The sequence below is a fragment of the Phascolarctos cinereus genome, unplaced genomic scaffold (assembly GCF_003287225.1).
Source record: "Phascolarctos cinereus isolate Bilbo 61053 unplaced genomic scaffold, phaCin_HiC Scaffold_4;HRSCAF=312, whole genome shotgun sequence".
Taxonomy (NCBI): Eukaryota; Metazoa; Chordata; class Mammalia; order Diprotodontia; family Phascolarctidae; genus Phascolarctos; species Phascolarctos cinereus.
The window spans coordinates 378,668,739-378,692,579 of NW_027555847.1; the positions used below are offsets into that span (position 1 = coordinate 378,668,739).

The 23,841-nt window shown below is 39.3% G+C and overlaps 1 protein-coding gene across 2 annotated transcripts in view; it reads right to left on the reverse strand.

Moving 5' to 3' along the window:
• Nucleotides 1-7,706, reverse strand: part of SLC14A1 (solute carrier family 14 member 1 (Kidd blood group)) — a 110,602-nt gene extending 102,896 nt beyond the window's left edge. Inside the window, exons 1-2 of one of the 2 annotated variants that reach the window (XM_020985749.2) lie at nt 7,277-7,706; nt 5,502-5,808 (exon numbers count right to left, since the gene is read on the reverse strand). In XM_020985749.2, coding sequence (XP_020841408.1) covers nt 5,502-5,573 — 72 coding nt within the window. In that variant the 5' untranslated portion in view covers nt 5,574-5,808; nt 7,277-7,706. Of the gene's footprint in view, nt 1-3,721; nt 4,041-5,501; nt 5,809-7,276 lie in introns of those variants that run through there. The other variant, XM_020985750.2, reaches the window with a different exon arrangement.
• Nucleotides 7,707-23,841: the final 16,135 nt, after the last annotated feature.

A 23,841-nucleotide genomic window follows, 5' to 3' on the forward strand; every position in this document is an offset into this window, starting at 1 on the left:
AACAAAATTATCATAAATTGTTATGTAAATTTCTTTTTTTCCCACCCTCCCCCTGCTCTACTCTAGAGATGGCTACCATTAGACACAAATATATGTATGTGTGTAAAATTATTCTATACATACTTCTATTTATCATTTCTCTCTCTGGATGCAGGTAGTATCTTTCTTCATAAACTTTATAGTGAATTTGGATATTTATAACAGTCAAAAATTTATATGCTCACTCATTCTTAAAACAATATTGCTGTTACTGTATATAATGTTCTCTTGGTTCTGCTCATTTCATTCTTCATTGTTTTATGCAAGTCTTTCCATGTTTTTCTAAGATCATTGAGCTCATTTCTTATAGCACAGTAGTATTCCATCACAACTATATACTACAACTTGTTCAGCCATTCCCGATTAATGGGCAACTCTGCAATTTCCAGTTCTTTGCCACCACAAAGAGAGGGGCTATAAACATTTTAGAACATAGAGGTTCTTTTCCTTTTCCTTTTCCCCTAATCATCTCTGGAAATAGACCTGGTAGTGGTATTGCTGGGTGAAAGGGCATTGGTGTTTTAATGGCTCTTTGGGCATAATTTCAGATTGCTCTCCAAAATGGTTGGCTCAGTTCACAATTTCACCAATAATAAATGTGTCCCCAGGCAGCTAGGTGGTGCAGTGGATGGAGCACTGGCCCTGAAGTCAGGAGGACCCGAGTTCAAATCTGGCCTCAGACCAAGCACTTGATTCCTACTAGTTGTGTGACCCTAGGCAAGTCACTTAACCCCAATTGCCTAAAAAAAAAATAAATAAAATTTAAAAATTAAAAATAAATGTGTCCCAATTTTTCCACATCCCCTCCAACATTTGTTATTTTCCCTTTCAATAATTTTAGCCAATCTGGTAGGTATAAAATATCTTAAGGCTGTTTTAATTTAGATTTCTCTAATCAATAATGATTTAGAGCATTTCTTCATATGACTAAATTGTTTTGGTTTCTTCATTGGAAAATTGCCTGTTCATATTCTTGGACCATTTATCAATTGGGAAATGACATGTATTCTTATAGATTTGACAAAGTTCTTTATGTACTTGAGATATAAGACCTGTTAAACTGTCTATAAATTCCCCCCCCCCCAGTTTTTTGCTTTTCTTCTGATCTTGGTTACATTTTTTTTTGTTTTTATTTTTTTTTGTCTAGGCAATGGGGTTAAGAGACTTGCCCAGGGTCACACAGGTAGTAAGTGTTACGTGTCTGAGGCTGCATTTGAGCTCAGGTTCTTCTGAATCCAGGGCTGGTGCTCCATCCACTGTGCCAACCTACCTGCCCCTACATTTGTTTTATTTGTACAAACCCTTTTAAGTTTAATGTAATTGAAATTATCCATTTTACATCTAACTTCACTTTCTATCTCTTGTTCATTCATAAATTGTTTGCCTTTCCATAAGTCTGATAAGTAATATGTTCCATGTTGTTCTAATTTTCTTGTGAAATCTCTCTTTATATCTAGGTCATGTATCCATTTCACCTTGTGTTGGTAAATTGTGTAAGATAGTGGTCTATGCCCACTTTCTGCCATACTGCTTTCCGGTTTTCCCAACAATTTTTGCCAAATAATGAATTCTTATCCTAAAATCTTGAGTCTTTACACTTGTCAAATACAAGGTTATTACGTTTATTTTCTGCTGTAAATTATATGTCTATTCTGTTCCATTGATCTACCTTTCTATTTCTTAGCCAGTATCTGAGTTTTTATAACTACTGCCTTATAAAATAGTTTAAGGTCTGATGTTGCTAAATCTTCTTCCTTTGCATTTTTTCATTATTTCCTTTAATATTTTTGACTTGTTTTTCCAAATGAATTTTATTATTTTTTCTAATTCAGTAAATTTTTTTTTTTTGTAATTGGGATGGCATTGAATACACAAATTAGTTTGGGTAAAATTGTCATTTTTATCATATTGGCCCTGCCTACCCATGAGCAACTACTATTTCTCCAATTATTTAAATCTGATTTTATTTGTATAAAAAGGTTTTTTTTTATTAATAATTTTGTTTATATAGTACCCAAGTTTGTTTTGTTAGGTGTACTCCCAGGTATTTCATACTGTCTAGAGTAATTTTAAATGGTATTTTTTTTACTATCTCTTTTTGCAGAGCTTTGTTTGTGGCATAGGAATGCTGATGATTTATGTGGATTTACTTTATATACTGTTACTTTGCTAACATTATTAATTGTTTCAACTAACTTCTCAGTTTAGTCTTTGGGATTTTCTGAGTATTTCATCATATCATCTGCAGAAAGAGAGAGTTTTATCACCTCATTTCCTATTCTGATTCCTTCTACTTTTTTTTCCCCCTTCTCTTATTGGTATTGCTGTGATTTCTAATACAATATTGAATAATTATAATATTTATTAAAGATTATGCTTTTTTAAAAAAAAAACTGTCTTCATTCCGTAATTTTGATGTAGCACAAAGAGGACTGCCTTATTAGTAGCAGTAGCTCCTTTTTTGGTGAACTAATAACAGAATCAAAGATTCTTGTAGTTGGAAGCGTCCTTAGAAAGCATCTATACCAATCCACATCCCAGAGAAACCCCTTGTTAAAGCCTTCCTTGACAAGTGGTTATATTCTAGTCTTTTTGAGCACCTCTAAGTAACAGGGAGCTCATTACTTTTGAAGGAAGCTCTTGGAATAAATTATTTTTTTCCAATAGAAATAGCTAATGTCTCCCTTCAAGGGATTCCAAATTTAGGGTGCAGGATGCACAAGGAAAATGACCGGTACTACTGAAAATCTGAAGGACACGTGTTATGTTGTCTACCATCCTGAAACTAAAGCTCTGTATTTCAGCCCAGAGTGGTGTGTATATATGTATGTGTGTGTGTGTGTGTGTGTGTGTGTGTGTGTGTGTGTGTGTGTGTATTTTGACTGGTTTATATATTGAGCCTAGTATGTGATATAACAGGGAACTTCATGACAAAATTGCACAGGACATAAGCTTGGTGCATGCAATTGGCCTCAGGAAATGCCAGTGGGGACCCAAATGCCACCTTACAACAGGAGAGAGAAAGGGTCCTCACAATGAAAGCTTTTCACCATCTGGACTTTTTCTACCATCCACTCTTTACCAATTCAGATCTATACAATGTGCTATAAAATAATCAGGCGAACTTAGAGCAAGGCTTCTTAACATAGTTTGTGTCATAGACTCCCTTAGCAATCTGATGAAGTCTAAGAATAATGTTTTTAATATAGTTATCAAAATATATTTTTAAAAAGGTAATGGGTCCCAGCTTAAGGACCCCTGTCTTAGCTGTCTCAGACACTGAGAGGTTAGGTGACTTACCTAGCATTAGAGAGCCAATGTGTATCAAAGGTAACACTCGAACCCAGGTCTTTCTGATGCCAAGCTTGCTCTCTATCCACCTCATGGTGTTATATGCCGAGCTGAATCACAATTATATGACACCGAGTACTTTTTGAAGCACGTTCATGCCCTTTTGACAGATGTGTTATGGGCAGGTGGCCACATAAACCTCAAAGGCAGTCAGGAAATATTTGCATTACCACAAAGAGCAGTTAGAGTAAAGAGGAGTTCTGTGGGTCATTCATCCTTCTAGTCATTTCACCAATCTCCTTATCAACTGCTTGCCCCCAGTGTGTTGTTGGACAACCATAAATCCAAGTGTAGCAATCTATCAGTTCAGGGTTAACTATCACATTCCTACCTTTAGGTGTTCAAACCACACTTTGCCAGGAATGCTTTTCCTCGGTCCAGTTAGCCAAGTTCTGTCTCCCATTCTCAAAAACAACTGGAGGTCTTCTCTCTGCCACAAAGCCTAACTAGTTCTCTGGAGGAGAAATGGGTCTGCTCCTTTCCTAGCTATCTATTGAGATCCTTAAGATTGTACTGGGAATGGTTGGTTTCAGGGGAGTTTCACATGAAAGGGGGAGGGCAAAAAAGGGAGAGCTAGACAAATCACATCTTGTACTTTCTACCCAACACGAACAGCAGGCTAATAGGGACAAAGAAGTCTCAGAGGAGCAGCCTAAAAGAGAAGGATGCTGCTAGGGAGGAGGGGCAGTTCCAACCCTTACCTCCACAAAGGAGAGGAAGTAGGAGGTTGATTTATGTATTTGCCTCTCAGGTCTTTAGCATCAGCTGGCAGAACCTCCCTCTTTCCCACCCCCTATCCTGCCCCTTTCTCAGTCCCTGGAGGACGAAATCTTATGTTTAGTGGCACCCCTGTCTATACCTACTTACTCCCTTCTTGAATAAATATACTTGCCCTGATATTTGTAGTTCTTAAAACATTTTATGAGTTTGATGTATGTGGTTGGGGGAGGAGGGGGAGGAGCTAGGAGGAGCTGTCTTTTATCTATTGAATGACAGTTCATAGTGATATGAAAAGTATAAAGTGAGAATTGGTTTTGTCCAACTATACATATTTATTATAAGAGAGAGTTTTATTCAGAAAGGGATTAGTGGGGAGTGATAGCAATGCCATCCCCTACACCCCAAACAAACACATAAGTAAAACATGTTTGAAAATATCCAGAATCGGGGAGGCTAGGTGGTGCAGGGGATAGAGCACCATCCCTGGAGTCAGGAGGACCTGAGTTCAAGTTCAGCCTCAGAACAGACACTTGACACTTACAAACTGTGTGACCCTGGGCAAGTCACTTAACCCCAATTGCCAAAAAAAAAATCAAGAAGAAAACAACTACAAAAGGGGACACACATAGAGCTGCTTTGTTTCTACTTTGTTAAGTTTAACTCTCTCTCTCTCTCTCTCTCTCTCTCTCTCTCTCTCTCTCACACACACACACACACACACACACACACACACACACACACACACACACACACAGAGTTAAAAAAAAACTATACATAACAGAAGTTCATAGTGTTTTATCCAATACTCTTATCTTGTTCTTTGTATAGTGGAATGCTTGTGTTTTGGGATGATTATTAAAGTCACAATAAGAAAGAAAAAAAGGCATAAAATGCTATGTAAAACCTAAGGTTTGATTCAGATGATAGTCACTTAGAGAAAGTAGTAGACAGCATGATATGAATTGCTATGTTAATTTGCCTGCGATATTTCTAGGACTTATGAATCCCTTCATTTCCTTATGTAGATTACCTTCTTGGTCAGAGAACTAGAAGACGGAAGGCTAGACACAGCCCAAAAAATATTGGCTGGATCTTACAGCCCCTAGAGCTGGAGTCCTTCACCTGCAGTCCACAGATACTAAGGGGCCTGTTAATAGAACTTGGGGGAAAATCGCTTGTTTTTAGTTACTAACTGAAATTTAGTAATTCCTTCCATTATTATGGAAAAAAACCAAATGACCATTTTAAGAAGATGTCCACAGACTTCACCAGACTATTAAGAACTCCTCTTCTAGAGGATAGTAAGATGCTGTCTTGTTATAGTTCCTGTAAACACAGGGAGACAGAGCAGGCTAGGGGCTGATGGCAAATAGTGAACCAGGGGTACCCACCTTATGTCTTATGAAGATATGCCTTTCAGAGACTTCCACAGGTAAAATGGTGTCACACGTGAGTTCAGCCATCAAGGTAAGTTTTGTTTCATCAAAGTGAGATCTGGGAAAGATCTTAGCTTAAAAAAGGCCGCAGCCTCCTACTGCATCCAGGGTCATCTCCAGTCGTCCTGATCCATGTCTGGCCACTGGGCCCAGATAGCTCCAGAGGAGAACGTGAGACTGATGACTTTGCACAGCCCTCTCTTGTAATCCAATTCACTGACAAGTCATGGCGTTGGCGTCATCTTCCTGATGTCACAGTCCTCTTTGAGAACCAAGGACAAACCATAATACACATAAGTGGAATGCCTTGGAGCTGCCACACCTCCCTTTCTAGCACACCTCTCCATATTCCCATCTCATAATCCCTCTCTCTTCACATACCCTAGCCCATTCTTACTTTTAAGGACCCACTAAACTCATCTTTATAGGATATTAGGTGATTAAAGGCTTAAGACACTACCAATTCAGGTTGTTAGGGGGGAACGGTTTCAGTGCCTGAAGAATAATAACTGTTAACACATATTTGCTGAATTAAAAAAAAAAATAATGTGACCATAGACTCTAGAGCTGGACTTCAGAATCAACTAGTCCCAGCACCTCTTTTTTACAGATGAGGAAACCAAGGCAGAGAGCAGTGCAGTCACTTGCCCAAAAAGACACAAACAGTAAGTAACAAAGCCGGCATCCAACCTCAATTCTCTAGGCATTAAATTCAAAGCTCTTTTAACTACCCCCAGGCCCCTAGGAAGGGTGAAGGATAAGGGTCACTACCTATCCCCAAGTCAACAAATATTTATGAAGACCTGCTGAATCAAGCATTGTGCTAAGAGCCTGGGGATACAAAGCAAGGCAAAAACTTTGACCTTGTCCTCAAACAGCTTGCTTTCTAATGTGAGAGACAACATGCAAATAATTACATAGATGCAAGATATATACAGTGCAAATAGTAGGCAGTCTCTCCGAGAGAAGGCCCTAGTGTTGGGAGATGAGTGTCATGTGCAAGAAACAACGAAGAGGCCAGCGTCACTGGATTGTGGAATACATGAAGGCAAGTCAAGTATAGGAAAATGAGAAAGGTAAGAAGGGGTGGGGTTGTGAAGGGCTTTAAAAGTCAAACAGGATTTTATAATCAAGTCCTGACAGTCTCAGCAAGCTTGGTAAATGTCTCCCCAGCTACTGCTAAGTTATGGCCATTTAGGTAGATCTTGTCTCCTTCTGGCCTAGCTCCCTGTCTTACTGCTGGAAGAGGGGACCTGACTCTGCTCTCATGCAATCTGAAGATAAATAACTCCATCATCCTTATATTTCATTCCCTTTTCTTTCCTGCCTTGTTAAAATATTTTTTTTTCCTTCCGTAACTCTCATTTCCTGAAATTGTAGGCACCTTCACAGACTGCCTCATTTCTGAGGGGTTCTTCTTTCATCTTAACAATTCCCTGCCGTTCTCCTTCCAAGCTTGTGTTTGCTGCCTCCATAGTTGAAGAGGGTAGAGCTCTCACCATCCCCATGCTTTCTTGGGACTCAGGGCAGTCTGTCTCCTCCTTGGGGGCCAGGGAAGACGGAGGACACTCAGCCGTTGGGACTGAAGGAAAGCCCACATTTTGCAGAGGCAGCGCCTGGCCTAAAGGCCCGTTTCCCAAGAAGGAAGCTCCTCACCCCATACCTAATGATGTCCCATAGCCCCTATGGGGCCCTTCCAGCCTTGTCTCCTGGCTCAGGGTCTCCCTTACCTCACTGTTGAGCTAGCTGTCAATTCTGTTGGGGCTTCCTGTGAATCCAACACCAGGGGCTTCTGCTCCCTGGTGCAAAGCACATCCTTTCAGCAGATACCACCGCAGCTGGCCTCTTGCACCCGCCTCCTCCCTCAGGGCGCCTTCCCGCGCCCCCACGCTGCCCCGTGCCTCTGCTTACTTCTCACACCTGCTGATTCTCACTCGCTAACAGAGTCCCTCAGTCGAGTCTGTGCCTGGCAACACCAAACCCAGCTGATTCCTGGATGGGCCCCAGTTGGGCCGTGATAGCTCTACTGTTCTGCTGCTTCTCTTCCCCCTCCTGCTCCCTCAGCCTTCTTCCGGGGGCCCCATTTATGTAGCCCGGATGTTTCTGGCTTAGGGGTCTGTTTTTCCTTTATTCTTGTTCTTTTTTTGTGTGTGGGTAGGACCTGCTTTCACAAAATGGAGAAGTAGCTCAAGTTCGGGTTTGAGCCTTTCTTTCCTGGACCCGCCTTTACCTGGGTCCCTCATGTGACCTCCCGCCTGCCTAGTATCTCTCTCCAGCCTGCACATCCTCCACCCTCCTCCTTCAAATCCTCACATCCTTGTCAGCATCTCAGTCTCTGGGTCCCTGCCCTTGACTGGTGAGTGGTAATAGGTTAGCTGCTGTGAAGTGATTCAGAGGCATTGAATCTCAGAATAGAAATCCTCTCTAAAACAGCCTTGCAAAGTATCCAGCTGGTGGCAAAAGGAATTTCAGACACTGTGGCAGGTGGATGTCTAGGGAAAAACTTTTGAAAAATGTAATGTTGAGAATTCGTAAGGTTTTTAGCAAACTATAAGCTCCCAAGGTCAGACACCATTTTAATTTTAGTCTCTATGTCCCCCACACCTAGCACCTAGCCTGGCACATAGTAAAAAGGCCTTTCTAAATGTTTTTAAACGGGGAAGCTGGCCTTCACAAACCGTGTGACATAAACAGTCCCCTACTATGCCCTGAGGCCAGGGCTGGGTCAAAGGAGGACTTTTAAAGAGATTAAAGATGTTTTGTTGTTACTGACTCCAAGAGATTTAATGCTTGGTGTTCAAAAAGAGTATTCCCATATGTGTTCTCTCTTCCTGGAAGCTGCTTTTCTTATTCTGTTCACCCTGATGAAAAAGGTGTACAGAATGGCAAACCCAGGATGTGTATTTTAAGTAGCTAGTAGAGAAGTCTCTGAATCTTGAAATGATATTGAGAATGGATTTTGACTTTCATCTGAATTTGGAGCTTTTGCATGTAGGGTGCTAGGAATTTCACTGGATGCTTGTGGAAATTGGGTGTGGTTGTGTGGTTTGTCCTTTGTTCTTGAAGAGGACTGTGCCATCAGGGAGGTGATGCCATGACATGCAAGTGAATTGGATTTAAGGGAGGGAGGGCAGTGCTTGGTGCCTCATTTTCAACTCCAGGGCCCTCTGGGCCTAGTGGCCAGATGTAGATCAGGCTGAATAGAGATGGCCCAGGATGCCATCCGTGGGAGACCTTGGCCTTTTGAATCTAAGGTCTTTTCGAGTTGTCATCTAGACTGAAGCAACACCCATTCAGTGATTTTGGGCTATTTAAGACAAGGGATGGTACCTTTAATAAAAAAAAAAATCAAACTGTGAGAAGACCCTTAGGATTTCTGGCCAAAAGAGAAACAATTACTATTTACATTCACTCTGAGCTATAGCGGCCCAAAAAATAACTATTGAGTGGTGCTTGGGCAAGGACCTATTGTTGTGGAAGTCATAGACAATGAACATCTGGCCAGTGTGAGTTCTTTTTTGTCCTTGGGTCTATGAGGTATTTGGAGTCCCTTATGCCTAGCTGAAGAAGGAGCTGGCACCAAGAAAATTGGAACCAGGGGTCAGTTAGGTCCTCCCAGTTATACCAGCAGTGGAGAAGATGTTTGCCATTGCTGGATTAGGTTGATAATTAGGTTGGTTAGAGAACAGTGGACAAAACTGGGAGGGATATGAGAGGGTCCCAAGGCCCTATCCTCCAATCTATCCCACATATCACTTTTGGATGTTGCCATGCTCAAAAACCTTCAAAGATTTTCCATTGTCCACCAAATAAAGTCTGAACTATTCAAGATGACATTTAAGGCCCTCCACAATCTGGTTATGCTGTATTTTTTTCCAATCTTATCTCATGTTATTCCTCTTCACATAGTATTCTATCAAACAAGAATATAATAATTGTACCTCCTTGATCATATCACATGTATTTTCATTTTTGCTCATGCTATTCCCTATGTTTGGAATGCTCTTCCCAACTCTCCAAAATTCTTTAATCTCTTTCTATAGAAATTTGATGCCTCTTTCAAGGTTCACTTTAAATATTATCTCTTCGTGGCAACTGGATGCCCTGAAGTCAGGAGGACCTGACTTCAAATACGGCCTCAGACCGAACACTTGACTCCTACTAGCTGTGTGACCCTGGGCAAGTCACTTAACCCCAACTGCCATAAAAAAATTTTTATAAAAATTAAAAAATTTGTAAAAAACAAATAAATATTATCTCTTCAGTGAAACTTTCCCTGACACCCCCAGTGGGGAGTGGTCCCTCCCTCCTCTGAATCTTCACAGTATCTTGTATCTCTCTTACACACTTAGCATATTTTAATCTTGCCATAGTCATTTGTATAACTCTCTTATAAAAGAATGTAAATTTCTTGACAGCAGGGGCCATGTTATAGTTACCTTTGCATTATCTACAGCAGAAGTGTCAAACTCATGACCCACTGGCTACATGTGACTGGCAAAACTATAACTAGAACCAGATTAAAATGTAATTGGAAAATGTTTAACAAAATAAATAATAATACAATACAACACAGACCATGCTAATTTGTGATTTTCTAAGTCAGTAGGCTGACCAACTTTGAGTTAGACACCACTGCCCTTTAGCTCCTGGCATAGTACTGTTGTGATTTGGGATGCTGGGAACCCTAAAATATAAGGGTACAGGGTGAGTCTGCCTCAAAAGAATTTGAATACTCAAGCCTTCTTTCAGTCAAAGCAGTGAGGTTTTATTATAACACCAGCATGGCCAGCAAGATTCCTAGTAAATCTGCTATTGTTTTGACAATAGGAGTGGGCAGAGTTCCCAGTGAATCTGCTATTGTGATGCCAATAGCAGCAGGTGAAATTCTTAGGGAATCTGTGTAAGATTGGTACTTATATACAAGAAAAGACAGTGAGAAGATCTGGATGGGGTTAAGGAGTCTCAAGTGGCCTGGGGTGGCCCAGGTGCAGACAATGAAAGGAGTTAAATAGTTTGGGCTGGATAGAGAGCCACAGTGAAAGGACAGTTAAAGGATTATTGAGTATCTAGGTGGACAAAATGCTGGAGACTGGTTGTTGAAATGTATGGGAAAATTCAGGTTCCAGGTCCCATCACCCCATCAGTACCAAGCCTATTATAGTCACTTAACAGATGTCTGTCTGTAGACTGCAGGTACTGAGAAAATATATGAAGACAAAAAAGGACTATGAATTCAGTGAGGTTTTAAAAACAATTTATATTTTATAAATCAAAACAGTGGCTGCCTATGTTTGAAACATTGTAGGGTAATAGGGGCATAGATTTTTTGACTGGAAGTGTCATTGAAGGTCATCTAGTATTCATTTCTCAGGGGTGAAGCGATTTGCGCCAAATATAAGATTTTTCAGTTTACGAGAGGCTATTCATACTCCATTTTGTTAAAGCTAATACACACACACACACACACACACACACACACAGAGCCATGGTTGGCCTGCCTAAGGATCTGCTGACTTCTTGGAACAACTTCAAGGCTCTATACTTGTTAACCACTTTATCTAGTTCCACAAACCATCTCCAATTTACCAAGAATTTTATGTTCTAAATGTTTCTTTGCTAGTTGGGTGTTGCAAGCTTGGAATACATTTATCTGTTTGTTTGTTTTCTACAGAAACAATGTTATATGTAGCTCTATGGCCAAGCCACAGGAATCTGTTTAACCCATAACATGCCTAAGTAAGGAGAGGTACTGAGGCATAGTGGATGGAGAGATAGCCTCAAAGCCATCGGTTCAAGACTTGCCTTAGGCACATACTGGCTGTGCGACCACATAAATAATCTCTTATTCTTTCAATGTTCTAGGCCCGAGGTATCAAATCAGATTAAAATGTAATTGGTAAATGCTTAAATAAAAATATAATACAACATAGATCATGTTAATTTGTTGTTTCCTAAGTCAGAAATGCCAGCTAGGTATCTGTTTCTATTTGAATTTGACACCACTGCTCTAGGCCGCTCTCTTAGGACTAGAAGTTCCAGAGGGGTTGTAGATCTGTTTTGGCAGACAGAGCTCCCTCAGCTGGGAGTTCCCTGGTGAATCCCAGTGAAATTACAAGTCCAGTATGAATTCCTATACTGTGCTAATTATGGTCCTGAAGGACCTCATTATTAATAGAAATGTTTCTTTGGAAAAATAATTCATAGTTCCAATTACATTCTTCCCTTTCTCACTTTTCTGCCTTCACCCTAATTCCCACACCCCCAATTCCAGTGGGAGAGTCTTCATGGGAGATTCATAAAAACATACATATAGCCATATATGTATGTATGTATGTATGCGTGTTTATATACACATATATTTACACATATATGTATACACACACACATACATTCATTAGAGATGGGTCTGTACTTTTCTATCTCTTTTTTCTATCTCTTTGGTTTAGGTATCAGGAACGTATTTGTCTCGCAGAAGGAATTTAGTAGAATGCCTTCTTTCTTTTATAGCCCTGGGAAAACTCACACCCTATATTCTTTTTTTGCAAACAATTTATTTGATGTTGCATAAGTGTTTTTCAGAATAGCTGATAGAATTTACTTGTAAGTCCATCCGGACATGGTAGTTGTTGTCTCCCCACGCCCCAGAGAGCTTATTTGTTGTTTGTTCAACATTATTATTTTTATAGTCACTTTAATTCTATTTTTGTTAATCTGAGTATTTTAAAAAATAATCATCTAAATCTTTTAGCTCATCAGGTTTGTTGGCATGTAATTGAGCAAAAAATGTCTTCTAATCAATTTATTCCCCTCCCGGATCACTGCCCTGTCATGGTGGTGGGGCTTGGGTAGGACAGGTCATAGTGGAGAGTTCTGACAAAAGGTGATCCACTGGAGAAAAAAATGGCAAACACTCCAGTATTTTTGCCAAGGAAACCTCACGGATAGTATTAAAATGATAGAAGATAAGACACCAGAAGACAAACCCCTCAGATTGGAAAGTGCCCAACACCCTACTGGGGAAGAGCTACAAGCTACAAGTAGCCCCAGAAAGAGTGAAGGGACTCAGCAAAGTCCAAAGGAAGCTCAGCTGTGGATGTGTCTGGTGATGGAAGGAAAGTATAACACTGCGTATGATCATATATGCATAATGATCAATATTGCATGGGAGCCTGGAATGCAAGCTTATGGACCAAGGCAAGCTGGCTGGGGTCAAACAGGAGATGAAAAGATTAAACATTGACATGCTGGGTGTCAGTGAACTTAAATGAATGAAAATAGGTGTATTTAATTCAGGTGATTATTACATATACTACCATGGGCAAGAATTCTTTAGAAGAAAAAGAGTAGCCCTAATAGTTGATAGAAGGGTGAGAAAAGCAGTACTGGTGTATGATTTCAAAAATGACAGAATGATATCTGTTCAAATCCAAGGCAAATCATTCACTATCACAGTAATACAGGTTTATGCTCCAACTACTAATTCTAAAGAGGCCAAAGTAGATCAGTTCTATGAAGACCTACAATATCTTCTAGAAATACTCCCTGCAAAAGATGTCACATTCATCATAGTGGATTGGAATGCCAAAGTAGAAAGTCAAAAGCTAATTGGAATAACAGGCGAGTTTGGTGTTGGAGTATAAAATGAAGTAGGACAGAGTCTAATAGAGTTTTGTCAAAATAACTTGCTGGTTATAGCAAACACTTTCAGCAACCCAAAAGGCGACACTATACATAGACATCGCCACATGGTTACTATCAAAATCAGACTGATTATATACTTTGCAGTCAAAGGTAGAGACACTCTATATAGTCAGTTTAAACAAGACTTGGGGCATACTGTGACTCCAGTCATAAGCTTCTTATTGCAAAATTAGGCATCAGATCATATAGGTATGACCTAAATAACACCCTTTATGAATATGAAGTAGAAATGATGAAGAGATTAAAGGGTTTAGATCTGATAAGTAGAGTGCCTGAAGAACTATGGACAGAGGTTTGCAATATTGTATAGGAGGCAGCAACAAAAAACATTCCATAGAAAAAGAAGAGCAAGAAAGCAAAACGGCTGTCTGACAAGGCTTTACAAACAGCTGAGGAAGGGGCAGCTAGGGGGTGCAGTGGATAGAGCCCTGGCCTTGGAGTCAGGAGGACCTGAGTTCAAATCCAGCCTTAGATACTTGACACTAGCTATGTGACCATGGGCAAATCACTTAACCCCAATTGACACACCAAAAAGCAAAGCAAAACAAAAAAAAAATATCTGAGGAAAGAAGAAAGTGAAAGAAAAAAGGGAAAGACACCCAACTAAATGTAGAATTCCAGAGAATATTAATGAGAGATAAGATTTTCTTAAATGAGCAATGCAAAGAAATAGAAAAAAAAGCTATAGAATGGGAAAGACATGATTACTTTAAGAAAATTAGAGATATCAAGGGAACATTTCATGCAAAAATGGGCATGATAAAAGACAAAAATGGTAGGGACTTAACAGAAATAGAGGAGATTAGGAAGAGGTGGCAAGAATATGCAGAAGAACTATAGAGGAAAGATCATAAAATTACTGATAACCACAATGGTGTGGTAATTGATCTAGAGCCAGACATCCTAGAGAATGAAGTCAAATGGGCCTTAGGAAGCATTGCTAACAATAAGGCTAGCAGAGGGGACAGAATTCCAGCTGAGCTATTTAAAACACTAAAAAATGATGCTGCTGTTAAAGTGTTGCACTCAATATGCCAGCAAATTTGGAAAACTAACAGTGGCTACTGGATTGGAAAGCATCAGTTTATGTCCCAATCCTAAAGAAGGACAATGACAAAGAATGTTCAAATTACCAAATAATTGTGCTCATGTTACATGCCAGCAAGGTTATGCTTAAGATTTTACAAGGTAGCTTTCAGCAATATGTGATCAAAGGATTTCCAGAAAAGCAGGCTGGTTTTTTAAGAGGCAGAGGAACTAGAGACCAAATTGCTAACATTTATTGGATTATGGAGAAAGCAAGGTAGTTCCAGAAAAACACCTGCCTCTGCTTCATTGACATAGACTAAAGTCTTTGACTCTGTGGATCACAACAAAATATGGCAAGTCCTCAAAGAGATGGGAGTGCCAGATCATCTTACTTGTCTCCTGAGGAACCTGTATGTGGCAACAGTTAGAACCAAACATCAAACAACTGATTGGTTTAAGACTGGGAAAGAAGCATAACAAGGCTGTATATTGTCACCTTAGTTATTTAACTTATATTCAGAATACATTATGTGAAATGCCATACTGGATGAATCAAAAACCAGAATTAAAGTTGCCAAAAGAAATCTCAACAATCTCAGATAGGCAGATGATACCACTCTGATGGCAGAAATTGAAGAATTAAGAAGCTGCTTGATGAGGGTGAAAGAGAAGAGTATAAAAACTGGCTTGAAGCATAACATTAAAAAAGCTAAGATCATAGAAACTGGCCCTATCACTTCCTAGTAAACACAGGGAGAAGAAATGGAAGCAGTGTCATATTTTATATTCCTGGGCTCAAAGATCACTGCAGACAGTGACTATACCCATGAAATTAAAAGATGCTTGCTCCTTGGAAGGAAAGCTATGGCAAATCTCGACAGCATATTAAAAAGTAGACATATATTACTGATAAAGGTCTGTATAGTCAAAACCATGGTTTTTTCTAGTAGTTAATGTATGGCTGTGAGAGTTGGACTATAAGGAAAACTGAGTACCATAGAGTTGACTTTTAAATTGTGGTGCTCGAAAAGACTTTTGAGAGAAATTATTTCTGTCTCATATTAATAGCTAATTATTAAAATTGGGGAGATCAAGCTTTTTTCCCTCTGTCCTATTTTCTTGTCCAATCTCTCAAGGACAGGGCTGTTGGAAGATAGGATTAACAGTCTCCTGATTCTGGGTCTTGCTACCACCAAACTAGATTAGACCACTGCTTCTTAAACTGCGGGGTTGAGACTTCAGGTTGGGGTCATGAAAAATTTGGCAACAGCAAAAGTTTTCTGAATGCTCAATGACCAAAAATTAATTAAAAATCAAACTCATAATGAATCTGAAATGTTTCTGGAAGAGCTTGCTCATGTTGCATAGTGCAACTTCACTGCAGCCATGGTTCTGAAAACAAAGCATGCTCATTTTGCACTGCACATGCTCTCAGGCCAGGCATTGCCAAACTCCCTTCTGCTCATGTTTGAATGGGAGATTTTTGCTGTTATTGTTTGTCCTTCCTTTCTGGAAGAGGACTATGATATCAGGAAAGTGATATCATGACTTGCAAATGAATAGGATTTAAGTGAGGGAGGGCTGTGCAAAGTCACCAGCCTCACTTTCTCCTCTCTGGGTCCAGTAGCAAGATATAGATCAGGAAGACTGGAGATCGCCCTGGATGCAGTGAGAGACCTTGGTCTTTTTAAGCTAAGGTCTATACAGGTTTTTTGAATAGATTGCCCAAGGCTGGGAGTGGTCTGGGTATAGGAATAGTTTCTCTTTGACATGATGTCACTCTCAGCACCTCATTGTAATATTCTCATTAACTGTTAATCAGAATTGACTGCCACCCTCTTTCAAGAGCACATAAGCTGTGAACCTGTTGCCATGATTGTCTTTGGCATTCAAGGGTGCCACAGAACTCCTTTTATTAAGCTGCTGGTGTTATTAATAAAATGATTAAATTATTCAGAAGTTATGTTTCTTGAACTTTTCAAACATCATAGTCCCTTGGATAGCAAGGCAATCAAATCAAAAAGTTGCTGTATTTTCTCAACTCTTTGGAGCCACGTTTGGTCGTTATAATGATACAGGATTCAGTTTTGAGAAAATACATTTTCTAGTAGCTATTATCTTTGTTTCATACACAATTTGACTTTAACCTTTTTGGCTGCTGCCAAAAAGTACAAAGCAAAAAAAAAATTAGATTATTCATGGAAAGGGCAAATACTGGAGCTAAGCTTAAACACTTTGGCCACATAATGAGAAGACAAGATTCAATGGCAAAGACTCTGTTGTAGGGAAAGACTGAAGGCAAAAGGAGAAGGGAGATAGCGGAGGATGAGATGGATACATAATGACATGGAAGTAATGAACATGAGCTTGGACAGACTTTGGGAGATAATGAAGGCTAGAAGGGCCTGGCATGCTATGGTCCAATGGGGGTCACATAATTGAATGACTGAACAACAACTATCAATTTATTTCCTCCTCAATTAGTTTGAGTTTTCCTTTTTCGTTTTTTAACTCAATGATTTGGTTTTTCTCTCCTTTTGAGGTAAATTAACTAATGGTTTGTATTCATTTTTTTTCCCAGTTTTTAAATGAGCTGATAGTTTCGTTTTTTCAATTCAATGAGTTTTTCTTTTTGTTTATTTTTTTTTTGTTTCTTTGGTTTTCAGAATTTAAAATTTGTGTTTAGTTGGGCTTTTTAAAGAAATGCCCAATTCATTCATCTGTTCTTTCCTTTGATGATGAAAGTGTTTTGAGATATGCAAATGTCCCTAAAAACTACTTTAATTGCATCCCAAAAGTTTGACACATTATTTCAATGTTGCCATCTCCTTTGATTAACTTAACTATTGTTTTTATGATTTGTTCTTTGAGCCATATGTTCTTAAGAATTATATTACTTAGGCTTGAATCCTTTTTTTTTTCAATTCCACTTTATTGATAATCATTTTATTACATTTTAACATTGTTTTCTGTATTTGTTTATGATTTTTTTATGTCTTAATACACAATTGATTTTTGTAAAAGTACCATGCATATCTGAACATACGTATAGACCTTTTGATTTCTATTCACTATCCTCCAATGATCTTTTTTATTTTATATTTATTGTATTTATATTTTATCTTTTCAAATTTCTATTTTAGTTCTTAAATTTTCTTTCATGTTTATCTTTTTGTTAGATTTTTATAAGTCTGAATGGGGCACACTGAGGCTCCCAACTAGTACAGTTTTACAGTTGATTTCTTCCTATAATTTGATTCACTTTTCCTTATGTATTTGGATGATATGCCATTTAAGGTATACGTATATTAAGTACTGTTACTATTTCATTATTATATGGAACATGTAATCATAATGTAGTTTCCCTTGTTTATCTCTTTTAGCTGTGTCTATTTCTCTTGTCTGAGATTGTTACCACCCCTGATTTTTTAATTTACCTGAGTCATAACAAATGTTCCACCAATACCCATTTTATTTCTCTGTGAGTCTTGATATTTTAAGTCTATTTCTTGTAAATAGCATATTGTTGGATTTTGCTCTCCAATTAGTTTTATGGGCATGTTCATTCCATTTCCCATTCACCTTTATGATTGTTTATCTCCCCCACCCCCACCCCCATCATATTCTCTTGTATTTTTTGCTTTGTTTTTATTCTAATCTTGTCTTGACAAAGCAGAAGAAATTGCAGATAATAAAGGGAATACAATGAACTCTAGTAAAATTGGAGTGGTCTGATCTTATTCCTCTGCCTTTCCACTCTTTACTCATTAAAACCTCATATTTGATTCTTGCAGTTTTTCTCTGCTTTTCATCCTTCTTTATGATCCACTCTCTGAAGTTGAAGTTTATTTTGCTTTTTTCCCGTAATTCTGCCCTCCCATTTAAACTCTGCTTCCTTCTCTTAATCCCTTCCTCTTTTACTGTCAGATCTCATCATTAGTTCCTAGATGGGGACTTCATGCCAGAGCCAGGCTCCATCCTCTCCTATCCTCTTGGATGGTGTAGGCAGACTCTCGTCTTTTCCTCTCTGAAGTCTGGATGCCACTGCCTCTACAATTTTGGATGAGGCTAGCTGGAATTAAGTGCTGCCTTCTACTGCAACTCTTTGCTTCCGCCCGCATCTACTGGTAGTCTAATATAGGTGTTGGCCTTGAATTTACTCTCTCCCTTGCTGTAGTCCTGACAAGACCCAATCAGATGTCAGAGGTCATGCTGCTTTTAGGCCATCTGGAAGTCCCCTTGGCATCTTTATACTTTTCTAGCCTCATCTGCTCTGGCTCTAGCAGGAATTTTGGCCACTTGGCACCCAGACTGGCACACAGCACAGTGTCTGAAAAATAGGAAACAATAAATATTTGTTGAATTAAATTGAACTTTCACTTTTCTTCTGTATTAGAACTTTTGTGCTCTGTATTTTATAAATTTATTCTTGGGACTTTTCCATTCTCTCTGGGTTGACTTGCCCTATAGAATTTTAGTCTTGGAATCTTATCTGTTTTCCCTTCTGGTAGCTCAGCTGTTCCATCTAGGTAGGAACATATCACCTCCTCCCAGGCTAGATTTACCTGGAAATTTCAGAACCACCTGATTAAAGGCTGTCCTTTGCAAGTGGTCTATGTTGGCATAAGCTGGTCTCCTGGGAAAGATCTCAGGTGTTGCTTTCAGTCTTGACCTGGTCTTTGCCTTTCACTGTTCTCTCAGCTTCTGCACACCGAGGAGAAACCCTGAATCCTTTTTTTTTTCTCTTTGACTCACCCCAAGGTGTCTTGGCATTGCTCTGCAATTCTGTCTAGCACTATTCTAACAGTCACCTATAATACCAGTGGGATATTCCTAAATAGAGGTAATGTATCAGTCTGGTACTCTTGTCCCTAATGAACTCATTTCTCAAACAGTTCTCAATTTTGGGAAACAGTCCGGGTGCTTTACTGGTCCTGTGTGTATAGAAGAGCAGATAAGGGCTTTTTTGAGATGTGAAGCTATGTCCCTTCCAGAATGAAATATTCCTACATAGTTAGTGTCCGTTCTATGGGTTAGTGGACATATTTACTTCAGTGTCTCTACTGCTGCTTTTTATGGGGCTCAGTCAATAATCAGTCATTCAATAGCCAACAAGCATTTATTAAGCATTTACTATGTGCCAGTCACTGTGTTAAGAGCTGGGGATGCATAGAAAGAAAAAAGAAAACAAAAACATTGCCCCTGCCTTCAAGGGGGTCACATTCTAATTGGGGAGACAACATGCAAACAATTGTGTATATATGCAAGAAATATACAAATTGCAGGTAATTTCAAAAAGTAGGCACTGGGAGTGGAGGGTGGGATGTGATGGGAGTACCAGAGTCACTAGATATTAGAATACGTGGAAGAGAGTAAAATGAAAGAAGCCTGGACAGATAAGAAGAGACCAGATTGTGAAGAGCTTTAAAAGCCATGCAGAGGGTTTTATATTTGATCAGGGAGGTAATAGGGAGTCACTGGAGTTTATTGAGTGGGGGGATTGACATGGTCAGATCTGTACTTTAGGAAGAACACTTTGGCAGCTGAGTGGAAGATGTACTGGAGTAGGGAGAAACTTGAGGCACATTCTACGGCTTCAAAATGTCTATTTTAAGAGCGCTAAACTTTGGATACACTGTTTGATTATAGCCATAGGAAGGCACATAATTTTTCTTTCTTTCTTTCTTCCTTCTCTCTTTTTCGCCTTCCCTTCCTTTCCTCCCTTCCATTCCCTCCCTCTTTCCCTCCCTTCCTCCTCCCCTCTTTTCCTTCCCTCCTTCCTTCCTTCCTGCCTTTATCTTGTGGTTTTTCAGTTAATTATCTACCTCCTGTACTCCTATACTTTGACGGAGCCAAGACCTCAGCTATATGGGCACTTTTTCTTTTGTTGTAAATCTCAACATGTTCATGCCATGTTATTTTATATAATTCTCATCCATCACCTCCCATAATTATAACTAATGTTTATATAGCACTTTAAGGTTTATAAAGCACTTTACCTATACTATCTCATTTTATCCTCATAATTACCTTGTGAGGCAGGTGCTTGGTACTCTCCCCATTTTACAGAGGAAACGGAGCATAAATGTCTGAGACAGGATTTGAACTTGGGTCTTACTGACTCCAAGTCCAGCACTCTATCCATGATACCATCCAGTTGCCCATAAATCCTCCAAAAGGGATTTACCCGATGTGCTAGAAGCCTTCCACTAGAATTGTTTTGTTTCTTAGTTTGTTTTTTTGTTTTTCTCAATACAGGTGTTAGTGTAGCCCTCTGGCTCTTCATTTGGTAACCTACTCCTTGCTGCAGTGGTGGCCTACCTTGGGAGGCAGAATGATTCAGTGTAAAGAATTCTGTAATTGTAGTCAGCTGACCTGTTGAATTCTTGTTCTGCCACTTGGATTTAGGCCTTGGAGTGAGGAGGACCTCATTTCAAATATGACCTCAGACACTACCTGTATGACTTTGGACAAGTCATTGAACTTCTCTTGACCTCATATGTAAATGAGGGAATTGTACTAGATGACTTCTCAGGATCCTTTGAATACTAAATATATGATTCTGTCATGTTCTTGTGGTAATACATATGTGGAGGAAGTCTTTATATCTTGCACATAAATTCTTGTTAATAACATGCTGCCAATGGATTGCTGCCCATCCTGCATCTTTTTACTGACGTTTGGGTCACTCACAATTCTGACTCCATGGAGGTCATGCTATTCCACAATTTCCAACCATACAGCAACAGTTCCTTGATCACAATCTCTGCTTTTCTCCATGCCTGGAATACTCTGTCCCCACCCCCAACTTCTTGGTTTCCTCAGCTTCCTTCCAGTCCCACCTTCTTCAAGAGGCCTTTTCCAGTCTCCTTAGAAACACTACTCTTCCCCTTCTCAGATACTTTCCATCTATTATTGTATATATCTTTTTTTTTCTTTTGAGACAATCAGGGCAAAGTGACTTGCCCAGGGTCACACAGAAGGTAAGTATCTGAGGTTGGATTTGAATTCAGGTCCTCCTGATACCAGGGCAGATGCACTATCTAGCCACTGTACCACTTAGCTGCTCCATATTTAGATGGTTCTTTAGGCTTATATAATTCTGAGAATCATCGAATCATAGAATGTTAAGGTTGGGAGTGACCTTAGAAAGCCCCCTAGCTGCCCTCTATTCTTGTATATTGTATCTTCTAAGTACTTAACTATTTCCAAGTTATTTCCTACATTACAAAGTACACTCTCTGAGAGCAAATGCTGCTTACTTAAAAAACAAAAGACAAGATATCCACAAGTCAGTGTTTCTTTAATTTCCATTGTGTTCTCAGAACTATGCTTTGGGGGATGTACGAGATATGGTTTTTACCTTAAGGAGTTTATCATTTTATATAGGGGGTCAGGATGAATATACATGAACCAAAGTCTGAGCCTGTACTACCATCCTATGTGAATCCTTCAGTGTGGCACAGACATAACCTGAAGTTTTCCCAGCCTACGATGGAATGGTACAAGCTTACCAACTGCCAAATGCTTTGAGTATAAATTATTTGAGTATAGATCTCTGTGTCAGTCATCCGTGGGTCCACCCAGGCTCATCACAGTATTGCTCACTTTCACCAAATGATTTCCACCATGACCTCCTTTCCTCAACTTTGGGCTTACCTCACTGTCCATCTATAGCACCTGACAAACATACATTTGTATATGCCCACTTATTATATATCTTTACAATTGGGTATGTTTTGTGGGTGGCATGTCAATCTTGGCGATTTCCATCCATGGAGCTTTACATTATATTCTTTTATGATTTGATTAGTAAAATGTCATTTGAAGACTCTCACCATGGATAAGTAATCCTTTTCTTTGGAATCTACATAGGACTTTGTCCATAACACTGGTTAACACATTTGGTGAACATATATTTCCCCATTTTATGCATGACTGGATGTTAATACTCAGGAGATCACCACACAAACTTCCCTGGTAGCTATGTGGAGTAGTGGACAGTGTTGTACTTGGAGTCCTGACTTCAAATCTTGCCTCAGGAACTTATCAGCTATGTTACCCTGAGAAAGACCTTCAACCTTTTTCAACTTCTGTTTCTTCATTTGTAAAATGGAAATAACAATAGCACCTACCTCATTAGGTTGTCATGAAAATCAAATGAGATTATGTATGGAAAGTGCTTTGCAAAGCCTATAAAACATTATATATGTTAGCTATTATTATTATTAGCTGCGTCTCCTATAGAATTTTGTGTTATTTTCATCCCTATATTTAGGACACCTTGTTTGAGGAGAATGTTTGAAACTAGACTTTCTTCTGCTCAACAAAATGCTTGCAAGGTCTACAGATAATAGACACAATAGGATCTCATGTTCCTTCCACCTTTTAGTCATTCATACAACTGTAAAGGTGCCATCTGTTACGGAATATTTACCAAGTCCTGCCTGTTTCCCTCAACTACTTTCATCAAGGATACCCTCATTGCTTATGCGGACCTGTTGCAGTGGTAAGTTGACACTTTTTGTATTATCTGTTTGCGCAGGACTGACCTGACTACTTGTGCACATGCATACCCATGTACCACATTTGCTCTATTGCGAGGCTGGTTGAGCCCGTCATTTGGTTTGGAGATTCCTTCTCTCCCCACTGAAATGATAACTGACTTGGTCAAAGAGACTCTTTGTTTTGGTATCTAACAGACACTTATATCAACTCTTTTATCATAGCTACCAGTAACTTACTTGCTAACCCTGGACAAGTCTCTCATGTCCAATAAAAAGAGAAGAGCAAAACACTTAAAACCGGTTCAAGTGTTATTTAAATACTCAACATAAGGAGGAAAATGCCTTCAGAGGGCTTTCTCCTCTTAAGCCAACCCCATTATAACTTGAGTGTAAAATTCTTAATTGTTCACATTTCAGAATCTGGGAACAGCTGGATAAGCAGACATCTACCTGTACCCACAGATACAGTATGGGGGTCCCCCTGGCTTCAGGGGTTAATTATTTGTTCAAAGGTTTCAGAAGGAAGTTTTCCTAGCTGGAAGGGATATTCCTAGAGATGTGCTCAAGGAATCATAAGATGCTAGATTCAGGGCTGAAATGGACCTAACAGACTATCTAGTCAAAGACCCTCATTTTACAGATGAGGAAATTGAGGTCCAGAGAGGCTTATCCAAGGTCACGAAGGAAGTAACTGGCAAGATTTAAGCCTAGGTCCTCTGACACCAGAGCCAGTACTCTTTTCACTGTACCCTGAGGTAATCAATTAATAAATGCTTGTTGATGGATGCATACAGCCAGCTGTATCTTCTCTGGAAGAGAAGTAGGCCATCAGTTCTCTTTGGGCAGATGCAAGTAATCAGGGATCTGGGCACGCAAGGAGATGGGGTGATTAAAATTGAGCTTACTAAGGAGAGGAAATAGCAGATGTGTGGAGGTTTGCCTATTTTCCCAAATGAGATTTGTATTCAGTTACTCCATATCAAATTTAGAAAAGCAAGAGTACATCCTCAGCATTAATGAAACAATTCATTTTATTTATTCTGTAAAGCCTTCTA